This window comes from Callospermophilus lateralis, chromosome 14 (assembly GCF_048772815.1).
Source record: "Callospermophilus lateralis isolate mCalLat2 chromosome 14, mCalLat2.hap1, whole genome shotgun sequence".
In the NCBI taxonomy this organism is placed as follows: Eukaryota; Metazoa; Chordata; class Mammalia; order Rodentia; family Sciuridae; genus Callospermophilus; species Callospermophilus lateralis.
In genome coordinates, this window is record NC_135318.1 from 1744315 (window position 1) to 1760150 (window position 15836).

Here is a 15836-nt window from a genome sequence, read left to right on the forward strand (position 1 = left end):
AGCGCATGCCTGTAACCCCATCAGCTCAGGAGGCTGAGCCGAGAGGACTGCAAGTTCAAAGCTACCCTCAGCAACTTAGTGAGGCCCTAAACAACTCAGTGAGACCCTGTCTCTGAATAAAATACAAAAAGGGTTGGGGATGGGCTCAGTGGTTAAGCATCCCTGAGTTCACTATCCAGTACCAAAAAAAAAATTAAAAAAACGATGTTACTGACTTTTACACATTGATTTTGTATCCTGCAACATTAGGGCCAATAGCAAAAGTAATACTAAGAAGGAAGTTTACAGCAAAACACCACTACCAAAAAGAGAAAGCTTAAAAAAAAAAAAAAACCTAACAGTTCATCTTGAAGACCTAGAAATGTTGTACTAAATGTTTATTTGTATTTTGATGAGCCTTTAGATTTTTCTATATTTATTTATAAAACCTGCAGATAGGTATACTTTGGCTTCCTATTTCTATGCTTCTATTTCTTTTTCTTGCCTTATTGCTCTGGCTAAAACTTCCAGTACTATTTGAATAAAAGCATTGTCTTCTTCTAGACCTTGGAGATGTTCTCAGCTCTTGCTCATTCAGTATGATAGTGGCCCTAAACTTGGTTCTGTTTTGGTAGGTTCTATGTGTCAGAAGTCTGCTCATTTCTTCTAGGTCTTTCAGTCTGTTAGCCTAGCGTTGCTCATGACAATCTCTACTGATATCAGTGTCTCAGTCGTAATGCCTCCTCACCTTTATTTCTTTGGATCTTTTCTTCTTAGCTAAAGATTTGTCAGTTTTGTTTATCTTATTTAAAAACCACTCATTATTTCATGGTCTTTTGTATTTTTCAGTCTGAGTTTGGCTTACTTCTGCTCTCTGTCACTTCTTTCCTAATGTTGATTTTGGCTTTATTTCTCTTCATTTTCTAGGTCCTAAGATGTACTGTTTTTATTTGAAATCTCTCTTCTTGGTAGTGTTTTGCTGTAAACTTCCTTCTTAGTATGACTTTTGCTGTTGACCCTAAGCTTAGGTTCATTCTTTCCATTTTCATTTGTTTCCAGAAAGTTTTAAATGTTCCTTTAGATTTATATATTCAGTGACATTGTTCAATAACGTGTTAAGTGACTGTGTGTATTCTGAAGTTTCTTCTGTTAGTTTTTGATCTAGTAGTCAGAGAAGACCATGACATTTTGATTCTCTTTGATCAGCAGTGCAGAGAGCTGGCTGTGGTCACTCTCAGTGTAGAGGTGGCCTTTGCTGGTCAGTGCGCTGTTGCTCAGCAGTGCAGAGGGCTGGCTGTGGTCACTCTCAGTGTAGAGGTGGCCTTTGCTGGTCAGTGTGCTGTTGCTCAGCAGTGCAGAGGGCTGGCTGTGGTCACTCTCAGTGTAGGGGTGGCCTTTGCTGGTCAGTGCGCTGTTGCTCAGCAGTGCAGAGGGCTGGCTGTGGTCACTCTCAGTGTAGAGGTGGCCTTTGCTGGTCAGTGCGCTGTTGCTCAGCAGTGCAGAGGGCTGGCTGTGGTCACTCTCAGTGTAGGGGTGGCCTTTGCTGATCAGTGCACTGTTGCTCAACAGTGCAGAGGGCTGGCTCTGGTCACTCTCAGTGTAGGGGTGGCCTTTCTTGCGCATGTGTCTCTGCTCAGCAGTGCAGAGGGCTGGCTCTGGCAGCTCTGCAAGCTGCTGACTGTGAACCAGGGTTTCTGATGGGTCAGGTGGTGTGCACTTCTGATCTGGAGGGGACTGCAGACAGCTTCCCTTCAGCAGTGCCCTAACATGGGAAGCAGTGTGAGGACCAGACACCCGAGGCAAACGGCCCACTGTCATGGCTGAGCCTTCCCTGTGCTCACATGCTTCTGCAGCCTGGGCCTCTGCAGACCCCGTAGAGCCTTGCCGGAGTCCCCCTACCTGGCATGTGGGCTCCTCACAGAGGGCAGCTGCAGCTCCCTCTCGACATCAGTGCCCTCCCCACTGCGTGGTCAGGCACCAGCAAATGAAGCTGACTCTCCACAAGGAGGACAGGAGAGCAGCGGGGGTGCCCTCATGCTCTGCTCCTGCTGGTCTGGTGGAGCTTGTGTTCTGGGCACCTCTTGGCCTCTGTGGCGCAGGATCCTCCTCCCAGCATCTGCCCACTGGAACACAGGGCTCATCGGCACAGCCCATGGGCCCAGGGCTCCCCTCAGGTCTGGGGGTCAGCAGAGTGCACTGGTGAGCTGTGGTGTCGGGGCAGGCGGGGCCGTCGCTGGCCCTCTGCTGAGCGACCTGCCCCAGCACTGCTCTCCACCTTTGCTTTTGCCCTCCACGCAGAGCTTCCTCCCCCCTGCCCAGGGTCACTGAACTGGTGGCCCTAATCCTAGTGGCACTGGCCATCTGCATGGTCAGGGTTCCACTGGGCTCCTTCCCTCCCTTCCTGGGCTTCCTCTCCTCTAGCGCAAGGGATTGCAACTGCACAGCAGCCCTGAGGCTGCCTGTTGACATGTGGTCTCGTGACCCCCTCAGAAGACAGACTAGCCAGGAGACCGTTTGATGCAAGACCCCAGGCATGCCACAGGTCGAGGTTCACGGCCACTGCTGTCCTCTCTCACAGGCGAGCGGGCTATAGAACCATGGCTTCCTTGCTAGCGCTGAAGTGGGAGGCTGGGTAGGTGGCCTGGTGAGAGAAAGGGGTTTCCACACAGTGATCGGCCTGAGGCTGCTGTCTCCCTGCTAAATAGTCTTTATTAAGACTTTCTCCTGTCCTTCCCCTCAAGAAAATAATAAAATCTGTACCTAAATGATAGTGGCCACAGCAACTTGTCTTTCAGTGTAAACCAAAACGTGGAAGAAGCAACCAAGAGTTATTAACCAAACAGTACGATCTACATGAAACGGCAGATGCACAATATTTATTTGGTACATTAAAAAAGGCCACAGCCCCTCGTGGTGCCTGGAAGAATGAGACTGATATTTCCACAAAAGTTAATAATCACTCTCATGTGTCACATACTTGATGCTTTTCTTAAAAAGAAAAGCCACATGTCCCTATGCACAATGTCTCATTGTGGTTTACGAGTGTCAATTCCACCTTCCGCAGAGAACAGGCCCTTCTCTTTGCTGTCACCTCTGAGTGATAGTCATCATGGCCTTTGAGATGTGTCCATGTGAACATTCCTTGACAGATTGGTTTTCATCCAGAGAAATTTGCTCCACCTGGAATATATTGTGACAAGTCTAGACGCAAACTCAATTTTATGGTTTTGTTTTCCTGTTTGAAATGACTGCAGATCTTAGCCAACCTGGAGCAAGGTCTAGCTGAAGACGGGGGCATGAGCAGCGTCACACCAGAGAGCCGGCAAGGTGAGCATCTCCTCTCAGCAGAGCCGCACAGGCCCTGGGTCTCCTCCTCTCCCTCTGTGACAGTCACGCAGTCACTCACTCCTTCCTCTTGGCAAGCTGAGCCCTGTGGCTGTGCTGCAGACCTGTGTGCAGATTTAGACCTGCGCCTATCTGCAGGGAAGAAGATGCACCTTAACCCACCTGTCACCCATGCAGGTGACCTTCCTCCCCCAGGTGGCAGTTCTGAGAGAGCCTTGACAGAGGGCCTAGCCCAGCCTGTGGCTCAGGAGGCCTCCCATGCAGGAAGGGCACCTCACCCACCTGGGTCTGCCCCCCATGGCAGGAGGGAGCAGGGTGCGACCAGACATGAGCCAGTGCTGCAGGAAGAGTGGCTGGGGAGGTGGTCCAGGGTGCAGCCTCTGAGGCCACGCATGTTGGTCTGCAGGAAACAGGGTGACACCCCAGAGCTCGGGGTTGCTGTGGGTGCAGATCTATATTTTGAGGTCACTGCCTCGGTCTGTTTATTTGGCTTCCAGTTCTGGGGTGGGAAATGCAAGAGCTCCCACTGGCATCTGGTCAGGCCTTCTCGCTGCGTCATAACGTGGCAGAGGGCGTCATCACATGGAGAGGCCAAGCAAGCATGCTGCTAGCCCTTCTTATAAAGCCACTAAAGCCTTCAGAGGCCCCAGTGACCTGCAAGGCCCCTTCCTCAAAACAACAAGCAGGACTTTGGGGCTGGTGTTTGCCCTGTGAAGTGGGAGCAGGTTCACACCACAGCAGGTGTCCTGGCTGCAGCACGCTGAGTTGATTTGTGGGGGTGAGCTTTCAGGGTGCTGCAACCCCAGCTCCACACGAACTCCCAGAAAGGCCCTCCTTCCCTCATCCCTACCCCTGCCTCCTCCCCACGGCCACCTGCTCAGTAAACTCCCAGATCCACATCACTGCTGGCTCAGGCCTGATACACCTAGGCTCTCCAGAACTGCCATTAGGTGTTCACATGTGGGAAGAGAAGAGAGCTGGGGGGACCCCCGTCGGGCCCAGGGCACTGAGCTAGGTCAGTGAGACCGGAGGCAAGAGGGACATGTGGGGAAGGGGCGTCACCCTGGGTCTCCATTGTGCCCTCCATTGTGCACCGGCTGGCTCTGCTTTAGTTCCTAGGACAACTTGAGAAACCAAATGGAGAAATCACATGTGTGGGATGTGTGGGTGGGTAGGTGTGTGCATGGTGTGAGGTGTGGGTGTGGTTGTGTCTGTGTTTCCCGTGGGTGTGGGTGTGTTGTCTGGTGTATGTGTGCCTGCGAGGCCAGCTGGGGAAGGCATCACCCTGACACCCTGCCCCTGCATTTGATGCCCCTGGGCCTTTAGAGGAGCAAGCACATCAAGGCGAGGTGTGTGGTCCCACTCCTGGGGCTCTCACAGGCACAACCGAGCTGGCAAGGCCGGCAGAGGGCGGCAGAGGGCGGCTCACGGTGCCCAGCCGCACCGAGGCTCATTGAGAAGACAGGAGCTGCAGGTGTGTGAGTGCTGGAGGACGGGGCGTGGCCTGCTGGGGGCAGTACGCATGTCTCTGGGAGCTGGGGCAAGCCTGGTTCCAGGGAGCCATGATCTCAGAGGGCAGCGGTGCTGGCTGGTAGGGGAAGCTCCTGGGCCTGTGTCCCCCACCACCTCCACTACCCCACCCCCGCGCCATCCCTTCCAGCAGCGTGGGTTCCTCTGGAGGAGCGGACTGAGCCCAGGGCAAGGCTCACTGACCAGGGGTTCTGATGACACACCCCTGCTTCTCTGGGCCTCAACCTAATTGTCAGTGAAATACAAACTTTGAAGTCAGCTGAGTCCCCAGCACAGAACTCACTCCCGGTGACCTCAGTATTAAACAGAGCCATAGGCCAGCCCTCCCTCGTGCCAGAAGGCACTATGGGGCCTCTCTAGACCCCGGAGGCCATGGAGCCACGGAGCCCATGAGAGCCATAGGAGGACAGGCCCTGGAGGTTTGGACTCGGTGGAAGGATGGCAGATGAGCAGTGGGTACAGCGGGAGAGAGCGGGCACTGCCCCTCCAGGAGCGGGTGCCCCAGAGCTGCTGCGCGGCCGTCCATGGGAGCTGGCCTTGTGCTGCTTTCACCTGTCCAGGTGGACTTTGGTACTCATTTGCTGGTTCACCCTCACAGAGCCCTGTGAAGAAAAGAGGCCAGGGATTGTTGTTTCCCTTTAAAAGATGAAGGAGCCAAGGCCTGGGAAGTTGTCCTAGGAACTAAAGCAGAGCCAGCCGGTGCAGAGCCTGGGGAGAACCTGCTTCCCTGCCGCCCTGCCTGGGGGTGCGGGGCCTCGTGGCCTCTCGTGGCCAGCTCCTTGAAGCCCTTCCCACCAGGGCGCAGCCACAGGCAGGTTGGTGCCTTTCTGGGAGTGCTAACCTGGTGCTCCTGTTGGATTTCCAGGGCCTTTGCCTGAGCTGAGGCTAAGCTACAGCCTTTCTGCAGCATGCATCTTCCTGGAGCCACTGAGGCCCTCCGGATGTTCCTGCTGTGCATCTTGCCTCGAGTATAACCCTCAGCAGGATGAACATTCTGGGCTGGAGTCCGTGGTGTTTGCAAGAGAGGCTTTTAAATCAGACTTCAGAAAGCCTGGCCACATAGGCCCGGCCACCACAGGCCCGACCTTTGATGTAGCTATACTCTGACAAGCTGCTCTTCTTTTGCAGCCTCCGTTCAGCTGTGGAGGTCACGTCTGGGCCGGGTGCTGTACTCCATGGCAAACTGCCTGCTCCTGATGAAGGTACGTGGCTAGCCAGCTGTGGAGCACTGTGTGTCCAAAGGAGGGCCGGAGAGGGGCTGGTGCACTGGGGGAGAGCAGGTGATGTTCCTGAGCAGAGTCCAGGAACTCTGGACACCCTAGGGCTGAATCTGTGTTGTTTCTAGAAGGCAGGATTGATTAAGTGATCAATCTTAATCATACAAACATGGGTCATCCCCCTTACCTTCCTCTGAATTCCACTCAGGCAGATTCTTTTGTTCCCGGCTTTGGTGGGTTCCTTCCATCCCCACTCAGTGTTGATTGATGCTTATGACTTCTGAGGTCAAGCAACCCTATCAACCCCACACACCCCAAAGCTTTCCACCGGAGAACCTTTGTGGCAATCAAGGAATGCGTGGGGCCTGCCAGTCATTCCTTTCTCCCAGCCTGTTCTGCTGCACACGGCCCTCAGCCTAGGCAGTAGTGCTCTTCAGTTTCGGTGTTTCAAATGCAGCCCACAACTGCTTGCCTTCACCCTGGGCACAGCTGTCCTCCACTGAGCTCTGAAGCTGCCCAGCAGTCCTGGAGCCCAGCCTTGGAGCGGCAGCCACTCCAGAGCAGCACCATGAGCATCTTCTGGGCTGTTCTGAGATGGGCAGCGCTCCTGCCACACTCACGGCTCCCAGGCTACCCACGGTCCCTCCTGGACGGGCTCTGCACTCCGGCCCCTCTTTAGCCCTGGTGTGGCACCCCCACATTACACACAGACGCCTCGGCAGCCCTGGAGAGTGCTGCATCCACAAATAGCTCACCTGTCCAGGTAGGAAGGTGTGCAGCCCCAGCACCCACTCAGGGTCCCTACCTCTGGTCCCTACCTTCTGCTGGTGCAGAAGGGGCAGAACATCAGCCTGCCCTCTATGCAGTGACCTGGACACCTCCTCTGTCCACCAGCCTCGGCTTCCTCACAACACAGCAAGGGATGGCTGCCTCTGGTTCCCTCCCAGCGCTGACGTCACACAGCTCTCTCTCCCCTTTCCACACAAAGGAAAGCGTGTTTTTTAAGGAGTTCTATGTTTTTTTTTTTTTCTCAGAATGGGTGTTTTCTTCTCTAAGATATTTCTGAAAAGGTGGTTGCTGTAGGGCCACTTTGTTCCTTGTTCTCCCCCCTCTTTCCATTGCCTTCCTTCTCGTCCTCTCCTCTAACCCTGTCAGCAGGGCCTGCCCCCTCTGAGCTGGCCTCACACCTCCCAGGAGCCACCTGTGGGCCAGAGCAGGGCCTTGGGGTAACTAGGCGCCCACCACCTGGTTCCTGTCCTCTCTGCCCTCCACTTGGCAGTCTGAGCAACCACAGCGAGCCCCCCCTCCACTCCCTCGCAGGCTTCCCCCAAAGGCCTCTCAATTCTGGTTGCCAGAACAGCTTGTGCAATCACAAGTTCGCAGCACCAAAGTCCCTCAAAGTCCCTCGTGGGCTGGAACTCCAGGGGAAGGAAGCCACCTGTTCCACTGCTGGGCTTGGACTTGCACTTTTTAAGGTGCATTCATAGAAGACGGTAGAATAAAAAGTGCTTTTCTTTGTTGTGGTGCAGTCGCAACACCACACACCAATGTAAGGCCTCTACCTATGTTGTTGGGACTCAGTACAGAACTTACCATGGCTTTTCAAGAATTTTTTTAAATGACATAATTTAATTTGAAAGTTTAGCTGAATCTTTTTTATTTTCATGAATTTTAAAAAGGAGTGAAAAATGTTACAATTAAGGCCCATCCAGCATGCACAGTCTGTTGCCATCTAGTGAGCATGCTCGGTATTGCAGCAGTGGGGGTCTGGTGTCATTAAATTCTGTGCATGGGCTAACAATGAGTTATTTAATCAGCCATTTAATTATTTTAAGTAGCATTTCTGTTATGGTGAAGTAAATATCAATTTAACTTCTTAATGATGAGAAACCTATCTGTATGTTCCAACCCCAGATATCTGCATACTGCGCTGTAAGGGCACATATAACATGCCCATATAACCAAGCCAGGGAAACCCCACAGTACTCAGTTTGTAAATGTCACTTCTTCTCCTTAAGCCTGTTTGTGGTGCTGGGATGGAATCAGGGCCTTGAACATGTGGCAAGCACTCTCCCACCAACCTACCTCCCTGTCCTTTTTATTTTACTTTGAGACAAGGTCTTGCTGTTTCCCAGGCTGGCCTGGGGCCTGCTGTTCTTCTTGGTAGCCTTGAGGCCCCTGAGCTGGCAGGCCACACAGGGGCACCAGCTCACTGCCCAGACTCTCTGTGCCTCCCAAGTCTACATCCCTCCAGGTGCCCCCACTCCCCCTGTCCTGGCTCCTCACCTGTGGAAAGAACATGAAGGCACTGCCTTGCCCACACTCAGCCGTGACACAAAGTATCCCTGGTCCGGAGTGGCCAAAAGGCTGGCTTTGCAGCCAGAGTCACTGTGGAAACTGTGCAGAGTCAGTTTGTCCCTGGAAGAAGTGTCCATGTTCCTCTCAAAGCCAGATCTGTGTCACAGGGTGAGTGGGCTCTCTGAGGAGCTCCCGTCAGCCAGGCCTCCCAGGGGCTCTGTTCCCCACCTGGGGAATGAGCGGTCTGACTGAGACAGTGACTCAGGCAGCTCTCCAGCACAGCTCCACGCCCCCGTTTAGCCACACTGACTCTGGCGAGAAGTCATCCTGGCGGAGCTCACTGCCGGCCCTCCATGCTGGGGTCCTGGTGCTCTCACAGTGGCCGTCTCGGCAGAACACAGGTGAAGCACTGCACAGCCCAGGGACACTCGGAGGCCATAATGACCTGAGTGTCCCTTTTATTCACTGGAAACCTAAGGTAAGGGTGTCAGATCAGAGTGGACACCTCCCAGCAGCACAGAGGCCCTGGGCCACCGCCCTCCCAGGAGCTACAGAGACAGGCTTCTGGAGCCTCCCTGTCTGCCACCTGGACTTTACCAGCCCCAGGATGGTGTGTCCCTCCTCAGCCTTGGCCTCAGCCCTCCCTAGGCCCGAGGAGCTGCTCACAGATCCACCTCTGTGGGGTCTCACCCTCTCACTCCCACTTAGAATCGGGTCAGTCCAGCCACAGGCAGCAGCAGGCAAGGAGATGTCCTGCTGAGCAAGCCCGGGGCATAGGCCGCAGCCCCAGCAACCCGAGAGGCTGAAGCAGGAGGACGGCAAGTTGAAGGCCAGCCTGGACAACTAGTGAGACCCTGTCTCTATCAAAATAGCAAGTGCCGTGGGAGCCGAGAGGAGGCGTGTGCTGTCTGGCTCCTCGAGAGCATCTGGCCTGGAGTAAAATCAGTTTTAATGAGCTGCGGGAGGTACCAGGCTGGAGAGGCTCCGTTTTCTTCCTGCCAAACTGGAACTTGACTTGTCGTCTGTCTTTCTTTATAACATCCCAATTAGCAAACTAGCAACTCCAGTCCCAGTTTGAGGGAATGGAAAATGTAGAAGAATATAAAATAAAAGTACCTTCTGGGGCTTACAGTGAGTCAGCCAGGAGGCGAGTCTGTGGGTGGCCACCCTGCTGCCCACAGGAGGGAGTTCAGCAGGGCTGCCACTCTGCAGACCCCGGGGTGGGGGCAGGCCTCTGTGTCCCCTGTGACTGACAGCCCCGCCCACGACCAGCTAACACCTGGAGGCGCACTCCGGCCACTCTCACAGGTCAATGGCAGACAGGCCCTGCCTGGAGGAGGGACCGCAGCAGGGGCAGGGTGCCTGTTTCTCAAGACGCACAGACTCAAGAGGCAGAAGGCTGAGGTCCTGTGCAGAGTGCAGATGCCAAACATGGTGGCCGCAAGGCCTCTCTCAGGGCCCCTGCGCAGTGTCTGCAACAGCAGGAGCTTCCTGGGTGCTGCGGGAGCAGGTGGCGCTCAGGTGTCCTGCTGTGGAAAACGACGTGCAATGTCAGGCTTGCTCTCCCTGCAAAGTCGACTTGTGGGTCGTTTATTTGACTGTAGGGATTTTGCCTCAATTTCTTTTTTTTAAATGTTTTTATTCTTTATTTTAATTAGTTATACATGATAGTAGAATGCATTTATGCACTTTCATGTGTCCTACATAAATGGGGTATGATTTCCCATGTTTCTGAGTGTACATGTCGTAGAGTCACATTAGTTATGCAGTCATGTGGATACACAAAGCACAACGTCTGTTTCATTCTTCCACCCTTCCTATCCCACATTCACTCCTATGCCCTCCCATCACTCGCCTCTACCTAATCTATGGTAACACTATTTTTTCTCTACGGCTCCCGCCTTATTGTGAATTAGCATCACATATTAGAGCTAACACATTTGGCCTTTGGTTTTTTGGGATTGACTTATTTCTCTTAGCATGATATTCTCCAACTCCACCCATTTACCAGCAAATGCCTTAATTTCATTCTTCTTTAAAGCTGAGTAATATTCCATTGAGTATAGATACCACATTTTCTTTTTCCATTCATCTATTGAAGGTTACCTAGGTTGGTTCCATAGTCTAGCTATTGTGAATTGAGCTGCTATAAACACTGATGTTTGCCTCAATTTCTAGCATGGGAAATATGGATTGTGTTTGGGGAATGGCGTTGCTGGTCCACTCTGGAGTCTGTGGGAGAGAAAGTCAGAGATGAGCTGTTCCCTGGAAGGCAGGAGAGGGACGCTGACCCTGTGCCCCTGAGTGACAGAAGAACATGCAACTGACTCAGTCAGAGCCCCGCTTCAGAGCTGCACGCGTGTGCTCACTCCACATGTGTCTTAATGGGTAGTTGTGCTCTTCCTGATGTGCAGACTGAGTGGTGTCTGTCGCTCACACCGAGCTTTCGGGTCTCTCCACAGGACTACGTGCTGGCTGTGGATGCATACCGCATGGTCATCAAGTATTACCCAGAGCAGGAGCCACAGCTGCTGAGTGGCATCGGCCGCATCCTCCTGCAGGTGCCTGTGCTCCCAGGGGCTCCAGGGCAGAGCCAGGCTGCCCCACCCAAGCAGGCCTCGCTCGCAGCAAGTCTGTCAGAACAGGGAGGGTCCAGATCAGCTCAGATTGGTGTGGCCATTCAAATGGGTTTCTCGGCAGCAGTTCTAACTTGACTGTGAAGCCACTGCCTTGGACGTGGGGAAGAAGGGGTGCTCAGAGTGAGTTGGCAGGAACTTTCACCAGAGACATTCAAGTGGAGAACCTGAGGAACTGTCCCGTTGTGATTAGTAAAGTGTTGAACAAACCAGAAGAAATCTTCCAGCTCCGCTCTCCAGAGCCATCCTACTGGTGCTCTGTGTTCTCAGGACAGATCAAAAGACGTGCCTAGCAGTGTTAGAGGGCAAGAGCAAGAGGCAGTCAGGGTAGAGAGCAAGAGCAACAGGAGGCGGTCAGGGTAGAGGGTAAGAGCAAGAGGCGGTCAGAGTAGAAGGCAAAAGCAAGAGGCAGTCAGGGTAGAGAGCAAGAGCAACAGGAGGCAGTCAGGGTAGAGGGTAAGAGCAAGAGGCGGTCAGAGTAGAAGGCAAAAGCAAGAGGCAGTCAGGGTAGAGAGCAAGAGCAACAGGAGGCGGTCAGGGTAGAGGGTAAGAGCAAGAGGCGGTCAGAGTAGAAGGCAAAAGCAAGAGGCAGTCAGGGTAGAGAGCAAGAGCAACAGGAGGCAGTCAGGGTAGAGGGTAAGAGCAAGAGGAGGCGGTCATGGTAGAGGACAGCACGGGGGCTGGGGTGCCAAGGGGGTTCCAGAGTTAGATCCAGCAGGGTTGACTCTGCTGTTTTAGACAAGGATCCCAGTTGACAGACACAGGAAAGCCAGTGCGAGGCTCTGTCCTAAGGCATGTGGCACTGGGTCAGTCAGTACTCAGGGCTCAGAGGCAGCCTCAGCCATGGCAGATTCTTGAAAGAGCCTCAGAGAAGCCAGCCTCAGACATACATGGCCTGAGTCCCCACAGCCTGTGGCTGCTGTGTTCAAACCCCACATCAAGGCAATGCCTGCATTTCTGCAGTCTCTAGAACGGCTTTGTGTCAGCCCTTCTGGAGGAAGTGGAAGAAGTATGGCGTGGCCTGCAGGCGCTTTGGCCTGTGCTATGTATGTGGGGGTAGCTTTAATAGATCTAATTTGTCCACTAACAAGATGATTTTATCTAAGCAGATTGGAGACATAAAAACAGCTGAAAAGTATTTTCAAGATGTTGAGAAAGTAACACAGAAACTGGATGGACTACAGGGTAAAATAATGGTTTTAATGAACAGGTAAATGATTTACACGGAGGATCCCTGCAAGCCTCTCTCCCCAGTGAATGCGTCCCTCTCCAGCTCCACCATCCCCGAGCTGAGGCCCAGAGTCCGGGCCTGGAGGCACACTGGTGTCTTCTAGAAAGGCAGCCATAAAAATGAAGTGTTTTCTTCAAAGTACTGCTCGTGTGACCCTGTTTCCACACTGTCCCTGGCACACCCACCGTGGGGACCTGTCCTAGTCCCTAAGAACCATTTTCATGAGTGAAATGTGGCAGCTTTGGGTGCATGTTCATTAGGATGAACCTGCAGCCAGTAAAAAGCATAAGGGAAGTCAGAAGTGGACATGGGGCAGGGCAGGGGCTAGTTTTCTCAGCAGGTTTCCAGGTTCAGTTACAGCTGGGAGCTGTGGTTGCTAGGCAGCACGTGCAGTGAGGTCCTGGCTGGGAGGGCGCAGCCTCCATCTGAGCAGGGGCTCCCTAAAGAGCAGGTGCTCCTGTCCCCTGGTGCATGTCTGAGGCCATCGTGCGGGGGCTCCCTCTTCCCTGTGCTTGTGTTACAGAGCCTTCCTTTACCTCGGCCAGAACAACTTTGCGGAAGCCCATAGATTCTTCACAGAGATTTTGAGGATGGAACCCACAAATGCAGTGGTAAGAATCCCAAGAACAGACCTAGGACACACAGAGCCCTCAGTGTCTTGGGGACTAAGAAGTGGGCACCCTGGCAAACCCAGGCCCTCAACTCTGTGGGACTGCTGGCACCGGGCAGCTGCAGAGGGCCCTGGGCCCTGGGCAGTGTGAAGCAGGGGTCTAGGCTCTGCCGGGGCCCAAGGTAGCAGCAGGAGCCGACAGCGGGTGACCTGCTGCCTCTGCATGTCTCCTGTCCCTCAGGCCAACAACAATGCGGCTGTGTGTCTGCTTTACCTGGGCAAACTCAAGGATTCCCTGCGGCAGCTGGAGGCCATGGTCCAGCAGGACCCCAAGCACTACCTGCATGAGAGCGTGCTCTTCAACCTGACCACCATGTATGAGCTGGAGTCCTCGCGGAGCGTGCAGAAGAAGCAGAGCCTGCTCGAGGCCGTCGCGGGCAAGGAAGGGGACAGCTTCAACACACAGTGCCTCAAGCTGGCCTAGGCCCACCAGGGCAGGGCGTCCTGGCCCACACCAGTGACCTCTGTGCACTGTGAACACCAGGCACACGTGCTGCTGCCACTCTGCCAGGCTCAGTGCTGCCTTGCGCTGCAGCCAGGGCCACCGTCAGACCAGACGGCTGCGCCATTGGCTGACCTCCAGCCCCACAGTGCTGTGTGCCCACAAGGGGCCCCGGCTTCTTCCTAGAGGCTGCCCTCTTCAGTCACTCGTTGTAAGCCTCCCAGAGAAGAGCTGGAAGGTGTGATGGCAGCTGTTCTCATGGGAGGGTTGAATAAATCACGGTCCAGATGCAGCAGCTGCAGTCCCCTGTCTGCCTCGGCCCACCTGCCGGCTTCACCACCACCCCACCCGCAGGCTTCACCCTCCCGCAGGCCGAAGGGCCTTGGCTACCTTGTGTTTGGTAACGCAATGGCGGGAGAGGGCAAGGCACTGGCTACCTTCGGGAGGGGTGGGTAAGGAGCTCAGGTGTAGACTCCAGCAGACGGGCAGAGCTCTCAGGACCAGGCCCTGGGCACCCTGCCCTTGGGCCTGAGAGCCAGGGCCTGTTCCTTAGTCTCCACTCTGAAGAACTTAAAATTCTACACTTCACCAACCGACTTCCTTTAAATGTTTAGTTTTTCTAATACTTTAAAATAGAATAACTTAAATACTCTGATTTAAACATTTATTGCACAAAACAATGTTTCTATTCACAGTACAGTGGAAAGTTACAGCCTCTTCAGGCACCCAGTCCCAAGGTGTTGGTTGAAATGGATCACTTACACATTCAAATAGGAGAAGGGCTGGGCTGGGGCTCAGCAGTGTGGAGCGCACACTCGCTCGCCTAGCACATGCAGGGCACTGGGTTCAATCCTCAGCACCGCATATAAATAAAATAAAGGTACTGTGTCCACATACAACTAAAAAAGTATTTTAAAAAAATTCGAGAGGCAGACAAGAGAATCATTGAACATGGTGTGGCCTGAAAATCTTTCTCTATAATAAGAGGAAAAACAAGCCAGTGCACCCGTCCTCCCAACGCCCAGGAAGCCAAGGCAGGAGCATCACTTGAGCCCCGAAGGTCGAGTCCAGCTCAGGCACAGGGAGACCCTGTCTTTGTTTCTAAGAAGCCCAAAGGCCTTCCCCGTGAAGTTTTCCTTCAGTCTGGCTTCGGGGATGAGAGATGGCGCGTCTCTTCCCCGAGTCTGGGAATCTCCTGGGTCACAGAACCCCGTGGTGGAAGCAGATGGATGGGACAGGCTCCCACTAGACGCGAGCCAAGCAGCAGGGAAAAGGTCAAGGTTCCGTCCATCAAGCCGCCTCCCTGTGAGCAGCCGCTGCCCCCGATGTCGGGCTATCACGCCTTCCCCCTGAGCACTCCCGTATGACCGAGTCCTGAGTCAGTCCACATTCCCCCAAGAGGAAGGGTTAGCTCGGGGACCTCAACTGGGAGTCCCTGGGCCAGCAGCAGCAGTGGCCCCAGAGACTTCCCAGAAAGGAACGTTCTCCCCCAAGGCTTCCAGCATGTGGACCTGGGGCCTGGGCTGCGCTCCAGGTCCGCTGGCCCCCAAGGCTCCCAGTGTTGTGCAAGCTGGGAACCCCTGTCACTGCTGTGCAGGTGAGGCAGTTTGGCATGTGCTCAAAATGGAGAGTTGATGGCAAGTGACTGTTGTGGGTGGAGTACTCCGGTGTAGGCCCAGCCGCTTTCCACACTGCCTGAGGGCCACAGCCTTGGGATGGCCTGGGGGCCTCCTCTCCCACTCCCAGCCATATCTCTGTGTTCCCCCAGTCACACCTGCCTGTCCTCTGTGGGGCTGGAAGCCCTTGTGGCCCCACAGCTGGCATCCTGGGGTCCACACCTGCCTCCCCTTCGTTCTAGCCACTGTGCCACTCCACTGCTATGGTACTCAGCCCCCTCTCTCAGCAGCGTCCCCCCGGGAGCTTCCCAGGCCCTCTGGGTGCCTCCCACCCCTGCAGTCCTCAGGCCTTGCCCTGGACTACAGGAACGACTTGCCGACTTGCACGTGGGCTCAGGGCTAGACGTGCAGGCCACTCTCTCGTGGGGCCTCAGAGGTACAGAGGCTGTGCTAAGTGCCTTTGCTGCCACCAGGGACAGAAGAGGGTCATCCCCTGGTGCAGACAGAACAATTCTGTCCCACTGGGTTGAGCCAGGCAGGGAAGCTGAGCACCAGGGTTCCCAGCCCCAGTCCTGGGCACCACATGGTCAGAACAAACACACCAGGGGCCACGGATGTCCAGGAAAAGACACACTGACCTCTCCAGGCAGGGCCCAGGCCTGCGAGTTGAGCTTCATGGGCACACTGAGCGACAGGAACAGACAAGGCGGACCTTCCCACCTGCGGGGGGCCGGCCGCAGACGGAGGCTGTAGTGCAGCGTAAGAAAGTGGTCCTGAGTGCGTGCCATGATGTGTGCTACTCAGGGTCTTTCTGTCCCTCCATTACAGGTGCTGCGTGGGCACCTCCTCCCCTGTCAGCCCCGGAAGCCCCC

The 15836-nt window shown here is 54.4% G+C and overlaps 1 protein-coding gene across 2 annotated transcripts in view; it reads left to right on the top strand.

Moving 5' to 3' along the window:
* Trappc12 (trafficking protein particle complex subunit 12) overlaps positions 1-13963 on the top strand; it is a 60427-nt gene extending 46464 nt beyond the window's left edge. The window contains exons 7-12 of one of the 2 annotated variants that reach the window (XM_076832995.2): positions 3234-3306; positions 5983-6056; positions 10832-10930; positions 12115-12215; positions 12760-12847; positions 13088-13962. In XM_076832995.2, coding sequence (XP_076689110.2) covers positions 3234-3306; positions 5983-6056; positions 10832-10930; positions 12115-12215; positions 12760-12847; positions 13088-13330 — 678 coding nt within the window. In that variant the 3' untranslated portion in view covers positions 13331-13962. Of the gene's footprint in view, positions 1-3233; positions 3307-5982; positions 6057-10831; positions 10931-12114; positions 12216-12759; positions 12848-13087 lie in introns of both variants that reach the window. The other variant, XM_076832994.2, reaches the window with a different exon arrangement.
* Positions 13964-15836: the final 1873 nt, after the last annotated feature.